Raw genomic sequence first — 19,761 nt, 5'->3', positions numbered from 1 at the left:
CTAGAGCTGGTGCTCCACATCAAGAGAAGCCACCTCAGTGAGAAGCCCACACACTGCAATGAACAGAGTAGCCCCCAACTAGAGAGCTCTTGTGTAGCATCAAAGACCCAGCACAGCCAAAAATAAAGACATAAAAAAAAATCATCTATAATTAAAAGCCTTTGACTGTGTGGATCACAATAAACTGTGGAAAATTCTGAAAGAGATGGGAATACCAGACCACCTGATCTGCCTCTTGAGAAATTTGTATGCAGGTCAGGAAGCAGCAGTTAGAACTGGACATGGAACAACAGACTGATTCCAAATAGGAAAAGGAGTACGTCAAGGCTGTGTATCGTCACCCTGCTTATTTAACTTATATGCAGAGTACATCATGAGAAACGCTGAGCTGGAAGAAGCACAAGCTGGAATCAAGATTGCCGGGAGAAATATCAATAACCTCAGATATGCAGATGACACCACCCTTATGGCAGAAAGTGAGGAGGAACTAAAAAGCCTCTTGATGAAAGTGGAGAGTGAAAAAGTTGGCTTAAAGCTCAACATTCAGAAAACAAAGATCATGGCATCCGGTCCCACCACTTCATGGGACATAGATGGGGAAACAGTGGAAACAGTGTCAGACTTTATTTTTTTGGGCTCCAAAATCACTGCAGATGGTGACTGTAGCCATGAAATTAAAAGACGCTTACTCCTTGGAAGGAAAGTTATGACCAACCTAGATAGCATATTCAAAAGCAGAGACATTACTTTGCCAACAAAGGTCCGTCTAGTCAAGGCTATGGTTTTTCCAGTGGTCACGTATGGATGTGAGAGTTGGACTGTGAAGAAGGCTGAGCGCCAAAGAATTGATGCTTTTGAACTGTGGTGTTGGAGAAGACTCTTGAGAGTCCCTTGGACTGCAAGGAGATCCAACCAGTCCATTCTGAAGGAGATCAGCCCTGGGATTTCTTTGGAAGAAATGATGCTAAAGCTGAAACTCCAGTACTTTGGCCACCTCATGCGAAGAGTTGACTCATTGGAAAAGACTCTGATGCTGGGAGGGATTGGGGGCAGGAGGAGAAGGGGACGACGGAGGATGAGATGGTTGGATGGCATCACTGACTCGATGGACATGAGTCTGAGTGAACTCCAGAAGTTGGTGATGGACAGGGAGGCCTGGCATGCTGCGATTCATGGGGTCGCAAAGAGTCGGACACGACTGAGCAACTGAACTGAACTGAACTGATAATTAAAAGCACAAGGGGAATTAGAAAATATTTCAAACCAAACAAAAATAAAAACATAACATCAAAATTAGTGGGTTTTCACTAATGCAGTGTTTAGAGAAATATTTACAGGCTTACATGTTTAGTGCTGAAAATTAGGTTTCCATCTTGCAGCTGCTGCTGCTGCTAAGTCGCTTCAGTTGTGTCCGACTCTGTGCGACCCCATAGACGGCAGCCCAGCAGGCTCCCCCATCCCTGGGATTCTCCAGGCAAGAACACTGGAGTGGGTTGCCATTTCCTTCTCCAGTGCATGAAAGTGAAAAGTGAAAGTGAAGTCGCTCAGTCGTGTCCGACTCTTAGCGACCCCATGGACTGCAGCCTACCAGGCTCCTCCACCCATGGGATTTTCCAGGCAAGAGTACTGGAGTGGGGTGCCATTGCCTTCTCCAAGGTTTCCATCTTAAGAATCTTAAAACTAAAGTAAGTAGAAGGAAGGGAATACTGGACAGAAGAGTAGATGTCAGATGCTGCAGAAAACATACAAGAAGATCAATGAAACCAAAAGGTGATGCTTTGAGAAAAGTTAATGGGCCTCTAGCCTGACCAAGTTAAGAACTTGTATTGAGACTGCAAATGGTACATCAGTACAGATCCTGCGGAAGTAAGCCTGCACCCTTCTCCCTGGCTCACGTCGGTCCCACACTCTGCTTCCTGTACATGCTCCTGCAAAACCCACGGGCACTGTTGCTGCACTTTTACATTTGGCTTTTCTGCTTTGGCTGTACCTATTTGTGCTCAGAGATGTGAGGCTTCAGAGAGGGTAGCAAGGAAATATGAACTGTGTGATGCCTGTATTCCACAGTGTAGATGCTGTGGACAAATTCCTCAGAAGCCACAACTGTTGTCTAGATGGGAATGAGAAGAAGTGGAAACGTTAAGTGACTTTATTGATACTTAAAAAATTACATCAGAAACTTTCCCGGAAGAAAACTCTAGGCTCTCATGGCCTTGCTGGTGAATTTATCAAACATTTAAGAGAGAAATAGCAATCTAACACAGCACACAGAAAAGAGAGGAGGGAACCCTTTGCAACTCATTGTATAAGATCAATATGACCTTGATAGTAAACAGGACATTACAAAAAAAGGAGATACAGATCAATTTCCCTCATGAAATATAGAAAATACTTAAAATATTAGCAAGCTGAATGTGATGTGTTAGAAGGGAATTGCATCATGACCAGGAAACTGGCAGGATGTCCCCAGGTCCATGGCTGAGAGGGTTTTCTTGGGGTGGGAAAGAAAATGGCATTTTAAATGTGAGGGGAGGGGCCAGCAGAGGGGAGCTACTCATTCCCCCCTGCCTGATTCTCGAATCTGGTAGGGCACTGCCTCCAGCCTTCCTTAATGGGCGCCGTCCGTGTTTCCACTGTCCCATCTGCTCTGTCTCAGGATAAGAGGGACGGTTGGGATTTAGTCTCATTAGGCTCTGTCTTCCTGCGGTAACTTTGTACTAAGTTACTAGTCTGGGGGGAGTCGAAGCTGTGTTCTGCTGGGGGCTCCTCCCACCCCACCCCAGCCCTTGCTGCCAGGGGGAGCCCTAGACGACAGCAGGAGGGGAGAGAGGACTCGATGTTCCTGTTGGGGCTCATGTCCTCAGGAGGAGCAGACCTCTCTGCTGCCCGTGGGGCCAGGAAACTGCTGACTTGGTGTGCCTCCCAGGTAGATAGTTGGGGGGCGGGGCTCACGGAGGTCACACTGCTTGAGGACTGGAACCTGGGCAGGACTCTGCGTGGGGTTGTCCAGACGGCCCTGTGCCCTGGCTGGGGGTCCTCAGGTCCGATAGTCAGTGTCCCAGATGCTCAGTGCTGGCATTTAGTGTGGGGATGCGGACGTGCTGCCAGGACCCTGAGCACCAGCAGAGTGCAGTCAGCAGGTGGCCTCCAACTGCCAGCCCCTGAGAGCCCACCAGAGTTCCATGGGCTGTGGGGGCCGTTGAGGGGCACTCCCCAGCCTGTCTCCCTTGTGCCCACGGCCTGCTCTTCCTCAGGCATGCATCCTGGGGGTATGTCATCCACGTCTGCAGGTCAGACAGCCCCAGCTCCGGGCCGGCCTGCATGCCTCCAGGACCCTGCAGGTGGCCTGCAGTTGAGGGTGGGTGGCAGCGGAGGGGGTCCTTGAGTCACTCAATGAAGGCAGAGCTCCCCTCCCCCAGGCCTGTGGATACTCCTGCGGGCCAGATTTCTGGCTGTTCCTGGAACATTCCGGCCTCGGCCTGTGCTGTTCCCTTGCTGGGGACCCCACCCCTGAGGTGCCCCATCCCCACCTCCTGTCCCCGCCCCTCTGCTTACCGTGGCTGAGGTGCTGCCGCTTTAAGGGCGACATCACAAGGCTGTGGAAGGCCGGTGGAACTCAGGGCTCTTGGCGTTTCTGGAGCACCTGTGGGCTCTGATTTTCCATCTCCATGGGGCCGCGGGCCCACACGTGACAGAGAACTGGCCATGGCTGAGGGCAGCGAGCTGATGAACAGGCTCATGAGCGAGAACGCCGACCTCAAGAAGCAGGTGCGTCTCATGAAGGAGAACCAGATGCTGAAGCGGCTGCTGAGCGAGAGCTGCCAGGAGAGCTGTGGGCGCGGGGGCCGTGACTTCCTCTTCCCCAAGGCACCCGCCTACCCCGAGGCCTGCTCCCCGGGGAGCACAGGTGAGCCGGCTCTGGGAGGTGGGTGGGCAGGCGGGTGACCCGCTTGGGCTAGTGGGGCTCCGTCCATGGTGGCCACCGAGGTGCTGCCACAGAGGCTTAAAGCAGGTCCACTGAGGCCAGCCCAGGGGACGGCGGGGCCAGGCTGTGTGTGACCCTGCTCTGCTGGGGGCTGGCCAGCTGGGCATACTCAGCCCTTGGCCAGGGCAGCTGTGCCCATCGTACTGCCTGACAGCTGCACCCAGAGAGGCAAGGACCCTGCCTAGGAGAGAGACCTGTGGGTCACAGACAGGAAGCAAGCACGGCATGGTCATCCAGCTCACCCCGTGGGAGCCCCTTCAGAGGCTGACACACTTTCTATGAAGGTAGCTGGCTCTGCTTGAAAGTTTTTGTATGTGGGAAGTGCGACTTAGGGTGTGGTTGGCACCGTGACCTTGGTCTGAGTGGCTGGGATGTGGATCATGGGTCCTGTGACCAGGTGAGCTCCGTGTTCCCGGAGGTGATGATCACTCACTGCCCAGCAGAGCAGGTGGAGTTCATACCCCAGCCCTTGCCCTGGCAATGGCCATGCCTACCCTGGCAATGGCCATTCCCACCCTGGCAATGCCCACCCCCGCAGACCAGCTGTCTTCTCAGGATAAGTTGTTCGCCTGGAGTGAGTTGTTTTCCTCTGTTGAAGCTTATTTCAGAGCTGCTGCTGGTTCCCAGGGGGATGCTCGGCTGCTCTGGGACCCGCTCTAGATGTGGTCACCTCCTGCGCTGAGCAAGCAGACCCTGTGAGCGAGCATGTCCTGGGGTGCGAGGGTCCCTCATGGCATCTCCACACCTTCAGCCTTGGGGTGGGCCTTGAGGAGGGAGCTCAGACAAGCAGGGTCCTTATGTGGGGGGATGGCAGGTAGAGGGGGGAGCAGCTAGAGGAGCCTGGGGCCCTGTCCTCAGCTCTGCCTGTGACCAAGACACACAATGTCCCCAGGTGACCAGGGATAGAGGGGGGCCTGTCTCTTGGTGCTGTGTCCCTGACATGACAGCTTGCAGAGGGTCCATGCCACCTCCTCAGCCTTCGAGGAATGCCTGCCTGGCAGTGGCTGCCTGAGGCACTTGTCCCCAAGGCCTTGTCTGCGCTGTGACCATTGCCAACAATCACGTGCCTCGGCCTGCTCTGTGGTCCTTTGTCCTAAGAATTGAGCTTTGCTGAAGCACAAGCTGGAATCAAGATTTCTGAGAGAAATATCAATAACCTCAGATTTGCAGATGACACCACCCTTATGGCAGAAAGTGAAGAAGAACTAAAGAGCCTCTTGATGAAAGTGAAAATGGAGAGTGAAAAAGTTGGCTTAAAGCTCAACATTCAGAAAACTAAGATCATGGCATCCGGTCCCATCACTTCATGGCAAATAGATGGGGAAACAGTGGAGACAATGACAGACTTTATTTTGGGGGGCTCCAAAATCACTGCAGATGGTGACTGTAGCCACGAAATTAAAAGATGCTTGCTCCTTGGAAGGAAAGTTATGACCAACCTAGACAGCATATTCAAAAGCAGAGACATTACTTTGCCAACAAAGGTCCATCTAGTCAAAAAAAACATCTAGTCAAAGTTTTTCCAGTGGTCATGTATGGATGTGAGAGTTGGACTATAAAAAAAGCTGAGACCCAAAGAATTGATGCTTTTGAACTGTGGTGTTGGAGAAGACTCTTGAGAGTCCCTTGGACTGCAAGGAGATCCAACCAGTCCCTCCTAAAGGAAATCAGCCTTGGGTGTTCATTGAAAAGACTGATGTTGAAGCTGAAACTCTGATATTTGTCCACATGATGCGAAGAGCTGACTCATTTGAAAAGACCCTGATGCTGGGAAAGATTGAGGGCAGGAGGAGAAGGGGACAACAGAGGATAAGATGGTTGGATGGCATCACTGACTTGATGGACATGAGGTTGAGTAAACTCTGGGAGTTGGTGAAGGACAGGGAGGCCTGCCATGCTGCAGTCCATGGGGTCACAAGGAATTGGACACGACTGAGCAACTGAACTAAACCTTCATCCGTCTGTGTGATCGGTGGACTGGCCAGGCTGGAAGGAGGGCATTGGGTGAGGTGCAGGCCCTTGCTCAGGCTGCACTGTTCCCCGTCAGGGTACAAGTCAGGCCGTCTCTGGGGCATGGCCAGCATCCCACCCATGGGCAAGTCCAGATTCTCCTGGATGCGAGTCTTAGGAGGAGCCCCAGCTCCTGGCCCGCCCGAGGCCTCGAGCCTCCAAAGAAAGGCCTTGGAGCCCCTGTTGCAGGTTGTGGGCTGATGGGCCCCCATTATCTTCACAGCCACCTCCGTCCCCAGAGTGCAACCGTGGCCTCGGGGCTGGACTTGGAGAACTGGCAGGAGTTCTCCAGCGGAGCTCAAGGTTTCAGACGGACGGGAATTGCACACAGCAATGGCTCAGTGTTTGCTTTAGAAACTGGATGTGGTTTATCTGTTTATTAATTTTGGCTGCAGGCCTCTCACTGCAGTGGCTTCTGTTGTTGTGGGCACAGGCTCTAGGTGCACGGGCTCAGTGCCTCTTGGGCTCTGGAGCACAGGCGTCAGTAGTTGCAGTGCACGGGCTTAGTTGCTCCGCGGCATGGGATCCCTCTGGACCAGGGATGGAACTCGTGTCCCTGCATCAGCACTCAGATTCTTTACCACCAAGCCACCAGGGAAGTTGCACAGGATGTGCTTTAAAAATCTGTCGTTCTCACTAAGCAAGATCACTTAGGGTGAGCGTGACTACTGCAGGCTCCTGGCCTCACTCCCAGCGGCAGCCGCCGTCCACATCGACTCTGGCTTCTCTCTGAAGTTTTGGTGGCTGTTTGCATGTGTATCCCAGGATCCTCAGTTTATGTGGACAGGGTAGAGCCATTCTACACTGACTCCCCAGCCATCCATCTTCTGTCCTTGACCATTGGCCATCTCCTGGAGGGCTCGCTCACTGTTCCTTGTGGGTTCACCACCAGCCCTTAAGTCTGGTCCCCATGACAGGAGTGCTCCTCCATCTCCCAGCAGCCACGGGGCTTCACAGGTACCCCTGTGGCCTGCTGACAGGGGGCTGTCCAGGAATCCTTGGGTCAAAGGCCACATGCAGCTCAAGTGTTGACATGGACACTGGGACCCTCTCCAAAGGCCTGAGGCCTCTCCACCTGCACCTTTCCCACAGCTGGTGCCACCTTCTGGGGCCACTTTGCACATGGTGCACATGTTCTGAGGGACAGGGTGGGGTGGGGGCCTTGGCCATCCCGGGCCCTCCCCTCCCAGGCCAGTTTCCTCCAGATCACCCTGGTGCCTGAGCCCCTGGCATCTCAGAGCCTCCACGGTTGCCTGGACTCCTTGTCCTGCGTGGAGTGTCCAGTGATTTTAAGTAGTTTCTGAGTGTTCTCTCTGCCTCTTCCCTTTACCATCACAAGACAGCTGCTTCTGTATTGTCATAAATACATTCTAAATAGCTATGTCATATTCCAGAATCAGATGAACCAGAATTTAATGAACTCTCCTTATGTTTGAAATGACAGTTCTTTTCTCTTACCCTGAAGTAAGTGTTAGTTGCTCAGTCGCGTCTGACTCTTGTGATCCCATGGACCATAACCCGTAAGGCTCCTCTGTCCATGGAATTCTCCAGGCAAGAATACTGGAGTGGGTTGTCATTTCCTTCTCCAACCCTGAAGTAAATACCACAGGAAAAGCATTTTCTATTCAGAGTTATTTCCTTAGGGTATGTTTCCCTACAGGTAGAATCACTGGCTTGGAAGGCAGGGTAATTACTTTCTCCTTTTCTTACATTTGCCCAGAGGGTGAGATCGTCCCCTGCAGCTCTATTAAGCTGCTCTGACTCTGTTTCTTCAAGTCTCTTTAGCCATTTCTCACATAAATCTTTCACATTAATGGTTTATTCCTGGGGCACTTTATGTTACTTATTGCAGTCATGGATGAGATTTCTTTTTCCACTGTGTTTTCAGTTATCCCTGTTGCTGTGTTTTGGAAATCTGTTGATTTGTAAATATTTAGCCTATATCCAGGCCCCTTATGATATTTTGCTTACTTTATATTTTTATTTTTACTTTTGGCCACCAGGCATGCTGGTTCTTAGTTCCCCGATCAGGGGTTAAACCCAGGCCCTGGGCCTTGAGAGCGTGGAGCCCTAACCACTAGACCACCAGAGAATTCACTATCCAGTCCCCTCCCTGAGCTGTTTTGTTCTGCTAAGTTTTCCAGTTCTTTCTCCCATGTTTTCTGAGTTCTATAGCTGCTGTTACAGACTTTTAAATGGGGTTGGCAGCTCAGATGGGCTTCCCTGGTGGCTCAGTGGTAAAGAATCCACCTGCCAAGCAGGAGACAAGGGCTCAAGCCCTGGTTCAGGAAGATCCCCTGGAAAAAGAATGGCAACCCACTCCAATATTCTTGCCTGGAGAATTCCCACGGACAGAGGAGCCTGGCGGGCTACAGGCAATGGGGTCGCAAAGAGTTGGACACGTCTTAGCAACTGAACAACAATGGCAGCTCATACGCTCGTTTCTGTCTTTCTTCCTCACGAATCCCAGGACTTTGGCCTCGACAGGCTCCGCCCTCATCCTCTGGCGGTTGGTCGGCAGTGGACAGCTCTGTCTGTCCAGGTACTGGGGGTTGGGGGGTGTAGGCTGGCTGCTGGGGAAAAGCCTTCTAGTCCTTATTTTTAAAGAACAACAACAACAAAATTGAAGAAAGGCTCATTTTGTTAAGATTTTATGACCTCACTTCTGTACTGGCCAAAGTGCCCTCGGCTGCGCCCCCACTGGCCTGTGGGGTCTTGTTCCGCTGTGTCGTTGAGAGACTCCCGGTTCTGGGCCTGAGCTGTTTGCTGCGGCATCTGTTTGGCTGGGGCTTTGCTCAGGATCTCTGGACTCTGTTTTCTCTGATTCCTATGTGAATCTGGGCTGCGGTTTTCTTTCTGTGGGTTGTCTTTTCAGGGATTTGATATCAGACTTGTAACAATTTATAAGCTTGATAATCAAGCATCATTTAATTTTTTCAGTGTTCCAGCCTCATTCATATAATGCAGGGGTTGTGAATTGTTTGGGGACTTGAAAGAACTCATCCACCAACCACTCAGGCCTTCAGCCCTTTGCTCATAATTCTATAACTTAAAGGTTTTTCTTTTTTGCTTATTAATCTGTGCAGGTTTTCTACTTCTTATTGAGTCATTGAAAATAACTTCCCAAGTGATAGCTCCTTTATTAAAGTTTTCAAGTAATATTCAGTTGGATATAATCTTTTATAATTTAAACATTGTCTTCCTGGTCATTCTTATCTGGCTTTTCTAATTTTCAATTTTATTCTTTTGTTTTCTGTTTCTCTAAAGTAGCTTTCCACAGTTTCACTATCTTATTGGACTTTTCGTAGAACTATTTCAAGTTTATTTCTGCTGCTATTTTTATTATTCTCTAACTTTTGCTTTCTTCAAGAGTTCATTCCTATATGAATGTGTAATTTTTTGATGATGTTTTAGAAGTCATTAAAGAATTTAAGTTGCTAATTTCACTTTGCTGCTGCTGCTAAGTTGCTTCAGTCGTGTCCGACTCTGTGCGACCCCATAGACGGCAGCCCACCACGCTCCCCCGTCCCTGGGATTCTCTAGGGAAGAACACTGGAGTGGGTTGCCCTTTCCTTCTCCAACGCAGGAAAGTGAAAAGTAAAAAGTGAAAGTGAAGTCCCTCAGTCGTGTCCGACTCTTAGCGACCCCATGGATGGCAGCCCACCAGGCTCCTCCGTCCATGGGATTTTCCAGGCAAGAGTACTGGAGTGGGGTGCCATTGCCTTCTCCAATTTCACTTTAGATACAGTTTTAAATGTATTGATGTCAATATACCTAGTGTTCTGATTTTCATTATTTCTCAATAATCATTTTTCTTATTTTTATTTTCTCTTTGATCATTACTAAAGATAATTTTTTTTTTCTAATATGTATATATTTTTTGGTCTTAGCTGTGGTACTTGGGCTTTCTAGTTGTGGAGTGGACTGAGTTGTTCTGCAGTATGTGGGATCTTAGTTCACTGACTAGGGATTGAACCCACAGCCCTTGCATTGCAAGGTGAGTTCTTAACCACTGGACCACTGGGGAAGTCCTGAGAATTCTTTTAATTTTGAGGAGATGGGGTTTTCTATTGACTCTGACTCATTTATAGTTTTATTATAATGTGGCTTGAAAGTTTTGACTGAGGATTAAAAAAATTGTTTTATGTTTAACAGAACTTTATTAAGGCTGGGGAATAACAGGAGGGAATTTCAATTCACTAAATAGAAACTAAAAGTGAAGTGCAAACACACCTGACCACACAACAATCCCTTTAAAATTAGGTCACAGATACAGCTCTTCCCCAAGCCCATGAGTAGAGTTTTCCCGGCCCCTGCCCATGGCTGGGATGGCCTACCTCCCCTGGGAATATGTGAGCCCTGAGCAAAGGGGACCAGGCTCCTGGGACTCAGCCAGAGGAAGCACCGGGGGCCCTTGCTGCCTCACTGCTGTGACTTCCTGACAGTTCCTGGACCATGTGTCTGGCAGGGGACACACATGAGGGACACCGATCACCGCTCTGCTTTACAAGGAATCCTGTAAACAGTCCCATGTGCAGCAGTGGGGATGGATGAAAAAATCCACGTGTGTCTGTGCGTGTATGTGCAGATGTGTGCCCATGTATGCATGTGTGCCAGGAAATGGTTAAGTGAACCACAGAGCTACCCAATGACACACTCATCATGGATAACTCTCAAAAAAAGAAGTTTCATAATAAAAGGTGCTGGATGATACCACACATATAGAATTTAAGATGCACATATAAGTCACTGTCACAGTGTGTGGACACACAGTGGGAGTGCTGGAGGCCACACGTGTGCTGCGCCTCCGGACCCGGGGCTGCTGGTGTCCTGGGATCCATTGCCTCCTCCAGAGGGGAAGTGGGGGCAGGTGTCAGAGCTGGGGGCAGGGTCTCTGCAAGACGTGGGTGCTCCGGGAGCCTCGCCTCACAGCTTGTTCCTCCCTCCCTGCCCCAGTCCCAGACTTCGGAAGGTTCACCAGCGGCCCTGATGCACCCTCCCAGCTGCAGGGGTCCTCCCTGGAAGACCTGCTGTGCTCACACGCCCCCCTCTCCAGCGAGGACGACGCCTCCCCGGGCTGTGTGACGTCCTCCCAGGTGCCCTTCAAGGCTTTCCTCAGCTCCCCAGAACTGCGTATCCCCCGAGGCTCCGATCGAAAGCTGTCCCCACTCCTGAGCCCCTTGCAGGACCCGCTGGTGGAGAAGACCCTGCTGGAGACCCGGGACGTGGGCCGGCCCAAAAAGGTGTGCTTCTCAGAGAGCAGCCTGCCCTCTGGGGACCGAACCAGGAGGAGCTACTACCTGAACGGTGAGGAGGGTGAGGAGCAGGCGGGAGTTGGGGGTTGGCTGCTGGGGAGGGTGGTCAGGGCCCAGCTTCTGCATCTAGCCAGCAGCTGGAAGAGGAGAGTGTGCCCATGCTCCTCGGGTCTGGGGCCCTGTCTGTACACATCTTTTGACTGTTTAAATAAGTGAGTAGCTTATGTTCTTATGATTGAGTTGTGTATTCTGGATACCAGACTTTTTTGGTACATGTTTTGCAGATACGATCCATGAAGGGGGAGGGGGTGTCCTTCCCTCCTCTAGTGGACTACATTCTGTCAGAACTTTTCACTATGACCCACCCATCTTGGGTGGCCCTGCAAGGCACAGCTCATAGCTTCATTGAGTTATGCAGGCCTCTTTGCCATGACAAGGCTGTGATTCTGCTTCATTGACTACACTAAAGCCTTTGACTATGTGGATCACAATAAACTGTGGAAAATTCTGGAAAGTAAACTGTGGAGATGGGAATACCAGACCACCTTACCTGTCTCCTGAGAAACCTGAATGCAGGACAAGAAGCAACAGTAAGAGGTGGACGTGGAACAACTGACTGGTTCAAAATTGGGAAAGGATTATGTTCAGGCTGTATATTGTCACCCTGCTAATTTAACTTATATGCAGACTTCGGTTCAGTTCAGCTCAGTTGCTCAGTCATGTCCGACTCTTTGGGACCCCATGGACTGCAGCACGCCAGGCTTCCCTGTCCATTACCAACTCCTGGAGCTTGCTCAAACTCATGTCAATTGAGTCAGTGATGCCATCCAACCATCTCATCCTCTGTTGTCCCCTTCTCCTCCTGCCTTCAATCTTTCCCAGCATCAGGGTCTTTTCCAACCAGTCAGTTCTTCTCGTCAAGTGGCCGAGTTCTTTCTCATCAAGTGAAGCTTCAGCACCACTCCTTCCAATGAATATTCAGGACTGATTTCCTTTAGGATTGAATGGTTTGATCTCTTTGCAGTCCAAGGGGCACTCAAGAATCTTCTCCAATACCACAGTTCAAAAGCATTAATTTTTCAATGCTCAGTTTTCTTTATGGTCCAGCCCTCACATCTATACATGACTACTGGAAAAATCATAGGTTTGACTAGACAGATCTTTGTCAGCAAAGTAATGTCTCTGCTTTTTAATATGCTGTCTAGGTTGGTCATAGCTTTTCTTCCAAAGAGTGAGCGTCTTTTAATTCGATGGCCGTAGTCACCATCTACAGTGATTTTGGACCCAAGAAAATAAAGTCTGACATGTTTCCACTGTTTCCCCATCTATTTGCCATGAAGTGATGGGACCAGATGCCATGATCTTAGTTTTCTGAATGTTGAGCTTTAAGCTAACTTTTTCACTCTCCTCTTTCATTTTCATCAAGAGGCTTTTTAGTTTCTCTTCACTTTCTGCCATAAGGGTGGTGTCATCTGCATATCTGAGGTTACTGATATTTCTCCCGGCAATCTTGATTTCAGCTTGTGCTTCTTCCAGCCCAACATTTCTCATGATGTACTCTGCATATAAGTTAAATAAGCAGGGTGACAATATACAGCCTTGACGTACTCCTTTTCCTATTTGGAACCAATCTGTTGTTCCAAGTCCAGTTCTAACTGTTGCTTCCTGACCTGCATACAGATTTCTCAAGAGGCAGGTCAGGTGGTCTGGTATTCCCATCTCTTTCAGAATTTTCCACAGTTTATTGTGATCCACACAGTCAAAGGCTTTGGCATAGTCAATAAGTCATAGCATAAATCTAAAAGAATTATGCTACATCTACTTTGCGTGTGCTCTGTAAATGGACAACAAAGCCTGGATGACAGGCTTTGCAAAATGGATATCTATTTGCAAAATGGTTCACTGAATATTTTAAGCCAACTATTGAGACGTACTGCTCAGGAAAAAGATACCTTTCAAAATATTCCTGCTCATAGATGACGCACCTAGTCACCCAAGGTCTCTGATGCAGACGGACTAGGAAATTAAAGTTGTTTACATGCTGCTAAGGCACATCCATTCTGCCCATGTATCAAGGAGTAAATTTGACTTTCAAGTCTTATTACTGAAGAAATATACTTCATAGGGGCTTCCCTGGTGGCTCAAACGGTAAAGAATCTGCCCGCAATATGGGATACCTGGCTTCAATCCCTGGATTGGGAAGATGCCCTGGAAGGGGGCATGGCAACCCACTCCAGTATTCTTGCCTGGAGAATTCCATGGACAGAGGAGCCTGGCAGGCAACAGTCCACGGGGTCACAAAGAGTTGGACACGACTGAGCCACTGACCACAGCACAGCACATACTTCATAAGGCCATAGCTGCCATAGATAGCGGTCCCACTGAGGGCTCTGAAACTTTCTGGAAAGGATTCACCATTCTAGACTCCACTAAGAACATTCATGATTCACAGGAAGAGGTCAGAATATGGACATTAACAGGAGTCTGGAAGAAGTTGATTCCAGCCCTCATGGATGACTTGGAGGGATTCAAGACTGCACTGCAGGGTGTGGCTGCAGATGTGGTGGGAACAGCAAGAGAACTGTAATTAGAAGAGGAGCCTGAGGTGTGACTGCGCTGCTGCAGTTGCAGATAAAGCCTTCACACAGGAGGAGTTGCTTCCTATGGGTGAGCTAAGAAAGTGGTTTCTTGAGGTGGAATCTACTCCTGGTGAAGATGCTGAAACGACAACAAAGATTTAGAACAGTATGCAAACTTAGTTGAGAAAACAGTGGCAGGGTTTGAGAGGGGTTAACTTTAATTTTGAAAGAAGTTCTATTGTGGGTAAAATGCTCTGAAATAGCATTTCGTGCTACAGAGAAATTATTCCTGAAAGGAAGAGTCAATCAATATGGCAAACATCATTGTTACCTTTTTAAAGAAATTGCCGCACCAACCCCAACTTTCAGTAACCACTGCCTGATCTGTCAGAATCTGTCTATACTGAGGCAGGACCCTCCACCAGCAAAAAGGTTATATCTCACTGAAGGCTTAGAGGATGGTTAACATTTTTTAACAATGAAGTATTTAAAAATTAAGGTATGTACATTTTTTGGACATAATGCTTTGCACATTATAGAGTACGCTGCAGTGTAAACCTAACTTTCATGTGCACTGAGAAACTGAACAATTCACATGACTTGCTGTTTGTTTTTTTCGTTGTTGTTGTTGTTATCCTTTTTTTTTTTATTACTCGACTTGCTTTCATGTGGTATTTGCTTTATTGTGGTGGTCTGGAACTGAAACCAGCAATATGTCCAAGGTATGCCTGTATATCTCTCCGTCTTTTTAGTTCTTTAAAAATACATTTCAGTAATATTTTATAGCTTCTATGTGCAGATCTTGCACATTTTTGTTGAATTTACCCTTTAGTATTTCATGTTTTTGATGCTATAATGAATAGTACTTTTTATCAATATGAATTTCTGATTATTTGTTTCTAATATATAGTAACACAATTGATTTTGTATATTTATCCCATGATGGTCAACTTGACTGGGCCATTAGGTGCCCAGATATTTGGTCAAACATTATTCAGGGTATGTCTATGAGAATGTTTTTAGATGAGTTTAATATTTAAGTCAATAGACTGAATAAAGCAGACTGGCCTCCTGAATGTGGGTAGGCCTCATACAATCAGTTGCAGGTCTGAGTGGGATAAAAAGGCTGACTCTCTCCCAAGTAAGAGAAAATTCCTCCTGCCTGACTGCCATTGGATTACAACTGGAATCTCAGCTCTTCTTGGGTCTCAAGCCTCCAGTCCTTTAAACTGGAGCCACACCATGGGTTCCCTTATTTCTCAGACCTTGCACGCAGACCGGGACTACATCATCAGCTCTTCTGAGCCTCCAGCTTACTGACTCACCATCGCAGATCTTGGGAAGTGTCAATTTTCATAACTGCGTGAGCCAATTCCTTTTAATAAACACAGAGAGACACACACAGACACAGACACACACACATAGGTTCTACTTCTATCTGTAAAATCTATGGTGATACCAACTCTCGTTTCTGATAGTGGTAATTTTTATCTTCCTCTTTTTCTGTAATTAATCTGGCTAGGGGTTTATCAATCTTACTGACTTTTTTCTTTGAGGAATAGCTTTTTGGTCAGATCTTGAAGGGCCCAGGTTGGACTAGAAATGCTCTCTAGATCCTTTCAGATCTAGAGGTTGCTCGTTCCTTCCACCTAATTTATACTTTAGAGGAGGGGAGGCAGGGAGAGGGGCCAACTCCTGATGAGATAACTGTATTAATACAGAAGGGGGAGACTGTTTTCTGCTTCTCCATGGGCCCTATTTTCCCCAACATGCTTCTCTGTGGTGTATCTGGTCATCAGTTAGAATTCCTGGGTCGCTTCTGCAGTGTTGCCAAGTGATTTTGGCAGGAGTGCACTGAACACTAGGGCTTCCCAGGTGGTTTGGTGGTAAAGAACCCATCTGCCAGTGTAAAAGACAGGGTTTGATCCCTGGGTCGGGAAGACCCCCTGGAGAAGGAAATGGCAACTGACTCTAGTATCCTCGCCTGGAAAGTCCCATGGACAGAGGAGCCTGGCGGGCTATGGTCTATGGAGTCACAAAGAACTGCGACTAAACAACAACAACACTGAAAACTACAAAACACTGAAAGAAATGAAAGAGACCTAAATAAATGTAAAAAGTCTTCTGGTCATGGCTTGAAAGACCTAATATTATCAAGATGGCAAACCTCCCCAAATCAATCTACAAATTTCAATGCAAGCCCTATCAAAGTCCTACCTGACTTCTTGGCAGAAGTTGACATACTGATCCTCACATTTGTATGGAGATGCATGGGACTCAGAATAAGCAAAACAGTCTTGAAAAAGGAGAATAAAATTGGAGGACTCACACTTCCCAATTTCAAAATTTAAAGGTACAGTAATCAGCAGCATGGTACTGGTGTAAGGACAGGCATACAAGTCCATGGAATAGAATCAAGAGTCAGAGATAAACCCATGCATTTACAAGTCTGATGTCTGGCAAGGGTCTCAAGACAATTTAATGGAGAGAGAAGAGTCTTTTCAACAAATGGTGCCAGGAAAGTGGATCTCCACATGCAAACAGCTGAAGCTGGACTTCATATCACATATGAAAATTAACTCAAAATGCATCAGAGATTTTTAAAAGACCTAAAAGAGCTAAAACCATAAAACTATTAGAAGAAAACACAGACATAAACCTTATGACCTTGGATTTGGCCACAGAGTCTCAGCTGTGACAGACCTGGACTGTGCTAAGTTCAACCTCATATTCCCTGCTCAGCACGTGCATTGGCGCGGCCGAGGGAGCAGGAGGACATGTGCCCCCTCGCCTATCCCAGTGCCCACAGAGGAGGAGGAGCCACCCATGCCTGGCCTTGATAAGCATGTGTTGACTGCCATCCTGTTCCTGCCCAGAGTGGCTAGCCAGGGTTCTGGGATGGGTGGCTATGTGGGCAGTCCCAGCTTGGGGCTGAGGGAGGGAGAGCAGATGCCCAAGGTCACAGGCAGGGTTGGTCCTGCAGTCCAGTGCGCACAGCTGCATAGAAGCCCTTGCGGAGGTCTCGGAGCAGCCCAGTGACTCCCAGGGCCACTGAGCCCTCCAGCAGGGTGGGGAGTCAGACCAACCTCTGTATGCGGTGGGGGTCCTGAGCCCTTGGTAGGCACAGCTGTCTGTGGGTAACAGGACCTGGGGCCAGCTCTCCATGGCAGAGCACCCAGCCCGTCTGTGCACTACCTGCCTGCTGGATGGACCCTGCGGGGCTTCACCATCCAACACTCTTGGGAGGGGTTTGGATCACTGTTGGGTTAGAAAGTTGCAGAGCTTTAGAAAAAGCTTTAGAAATGGGCCTGTTATGAAGTGTCTCCTGTAGGGAGGAGCAGAGTTCGGGATGCGTGGAGGCCTGTGCAAGTGCCTGCTCTCCCCGCAGAGTGCATCCTGGTCAGTGGGGGCATGCCAGGTGCCGTGAGACGGGCCCTTCCTCACACCATGCTCCCTCAAAGTCTGGTGCACCTGGTGGTAACAGCCGTCAGCGTGATCTTCAGAGAGCACAGTAGTTTTGAAGGGCAGTGGTGGGATCATGGCTGTCGGGTGGAAGACGTGCTGACATCAGAGGCTGCCGTGGGGAGGGGCAATTTGGAAGCGATTTTGGAGGGGAGGGTGGTTGATGTGCTGGGGTGATATTGGGGAAATAATTAGAATCTCCCGCGAACCCAGCAACCCTCAAGTCTTATTATGAAATAAGTATTAGACCAGCCTGCAATACACACAGGCTGCTGAGACAGAGCATCTCACTGTTTCATGTAGCTATGCAGGCTGGACCCACACGGGCTACATATGTTTTCTTGAGTTAACCAGGACCCTACCCTCAGGTGGGGACATGCCTAGCCCATTCCGAGTTCACCTGGTCATGGGGCTGAGAGCTCCGAGGGGCGTCACCCCAGACCAGGTGCTGAGCTGGTGCTGGTGACAAGGGGACCAGAAGCCAACCCTGGGCTGTGAAGCGTCCACCTCAGGGAACTGGGGCAGGGCCTGGGATCGGGCTGCCAGGGAGCGGCGGAGAACAGGGAGAAGGGTGCCCCCTCTGGTCACCACTGGCCCCTGCAGGAAGGCCTTGCTGGGGTCCCCAGGCTTTACCTCAGATCCACAGTGGCAACATCTGGGTCAGCCCTCTCCCTGAAATGGACCCTGGAGCACAGGCAGGAGGAATGTGGGCAGCCCTGGACCCTCTGAACCCCTTGACCCTCCTACCCTCCCAGATACTGGCTGCCTGTCTCACCAGCCCCGCCCAACCCTGCCCCTCAGAGATCCAGAGCTTCACTGGCACGGAGAAGGATGGTCGCATTGTTGGGGAGATTGCCTTCCAATTGGACCGGCGCATCCTGGCCTATGTCTTCCCAGGGGTGACCCGGCTCTACGGCTTCACTGTGTCCAACATCCCTGAGAAGATCAAACAGGTATGCCTCCCTGGCTGGGGGCCTTCCCCTGGCTGGGTCCCTGACCTGCCCTAGGACCCCCCCAGCCCAGGGTCCCATCCTTGCCCCACGCCCGCTGTTGCCCAGCTCCCTGCCCCCTGCTCCCCCAAGGTCCCCTGGCTGCCAGTCCGCTGTAGTGCCCACACAGCTGTAGGCCTGGGCAAGGCTGAGTGGTGTCTGAGTGGGGAATCAATGAGCTGCCCCACAAGTCCCTTTGCTCTGTCCTGTCTTTCGTAGTCTGGGACAGCCTCAAGAGTGGCTTCGGGCAGGGAGCACTGTGACGCTCCACCCGGCTGGCAAGGCACCTTTTCCTGGCACCGGGGGTGGAGCTCCCTTCTTTCCTGTCGGTCCCTGCGTGGGAGGGAAACTGGGAGCCAGCCCCTGGTGGGGGCCTGCCTCTGGGCCTCAGTGTCCCCACCGACACAGCTGTGCTGGGAGGGCGCCAGGATCTCGCCTCGGGCCTGCGCCTGGCCTCCCGTCCTCGCCTCCCTGTCCCCGCGGGTCCCTGGCCCCGCCGCCCACTCGCGCCTGTGCCCGCAGACGTCCATCAAGTCCCTGGACGGCTCGGTGGACGAGAAGAAGCTGCGGGAGCTAACGCACCGCTACCTGACGCTGACGGCGCGCCTGGAGAGGCTGGGCTACAACCGCGACGTGCACCCTGTGTTCAGCGAGTTCCTCATCAACACCTACGGCATTCTGAAGCAGCGGCCGGACCTGCGTGCCAACCCGCTGCACAGCAGCCCGGCCGCCCTGCGGAAGCTGGTCATCGACGTCGTGCCCCCCAAGTTTCTGGGCGACTCGCTGCTGCTGCTCAACTGCTTGTGCGAGCTCTCCAAGGAGGACAGCCGCCCGCTCTTCGCCTGGTGAACCCACGCCCCGCGCCTCCCTGCAATAAAAGCGTGTTGCAACTTCGGGCGCCACGCTCCTCCTCGTCCGCTCCCCGGAGGGCGCGCCGAGGGCGCCAGGGCCGGGTGGGCCGCTGCCCGCGCTGTCCCGGCCCCCGGCCGGCGCGCACCCTGGCGCACGCCCCGCCGCCCACACTTGCGCGGTGAGCCCCAGTCTATTAAAGTCGTCTGTTTGCTGTTCCTCCTTTACCGCTGCTCTTTGAGGGCCTGCGGCGGGTCCCCGTGGGGGTCTCCCTGGAGGGCAGGGCCTGGGGCCAGGGTTCAGCCGCGGACAGGACAGCTGCAGAGTCCGCGGCAACGTGAAGACACAGCCCCTTGTTCAAAGCCAGGGACAGCAAGACAGCAGCAGAGCTTTAAAGCAGGTGCCCGTGTGCAGCCGTGTGGGCGTCCCTGTTGGGAGTTTACCTGCGAGAGGATTCCCGGCAGCCGGAGCCCCTGGACGGAAGCCGGTGTGGGCTGGGCTCTTCCTGCCGGGTTCTGGCCTCCGAGCCCTGGTCTGTTTGGCTGTGGGGTGGTCACAGAAACCAGCATCGGGGCACTGACTGATGAGATCGCTTTCCCTGTAAATAGTGGAGCTTTCCAGGGTCCCCTCCT

The 19,761-nt window shown here is 50.6% G+C and overlaps 1 protein-coding gene across 1 annotated transcript; it reads left to right on the top strand.

Annotated features, from left to right (window-relative positions):
• Positions 1 to 3,588: 3,588 nt before the first annotated feature.
• On the top strand, positions 3,589 to 19,347 carry SPATC1L (spermatogenesis and centriole associated 1 like). Its single transcript, XM_019963676.2, has 4 exons — positions 3,589 to 3,907; positions 10,952 to 11,302; positions 18,093 to 18,244; positions 18,803 to 19,347. Exons 1-4 carry the CDS (start codon positions 3,706 to 3,708, stop codon positions 19,127 to 19,129), a joined length of 1,032 nt encoding a protein of 343 aa, XP_019819235.2. The 5' UTR covers positions 3,589 to 3,705; the 3' UTR covers positions 19,130 to 19,347.
• Positions 19,348 to 19,761: the final 414 nt, after the last annotated feature.

The sequence above is a fragment of the Bos indicus genome, chromosome 1, assembly GCF_029378745.1.
Source record: "Bos indicus isolate NIAB-ARS_2022 breed Sahiwal x Tharparkar chromosome 1, NIAB-ARS_B.indTharparkar_mat_pri_1.0, whole genome shotgun sequence".
NCBI lineage: Eukaryota > Metazoa > Chordata > Mammalia > Artiodactyla > Bovidae > Bos > Bos indicus.
This window is presented reverse-complemented; position numbering and strand designations above follow the sequence as displayed.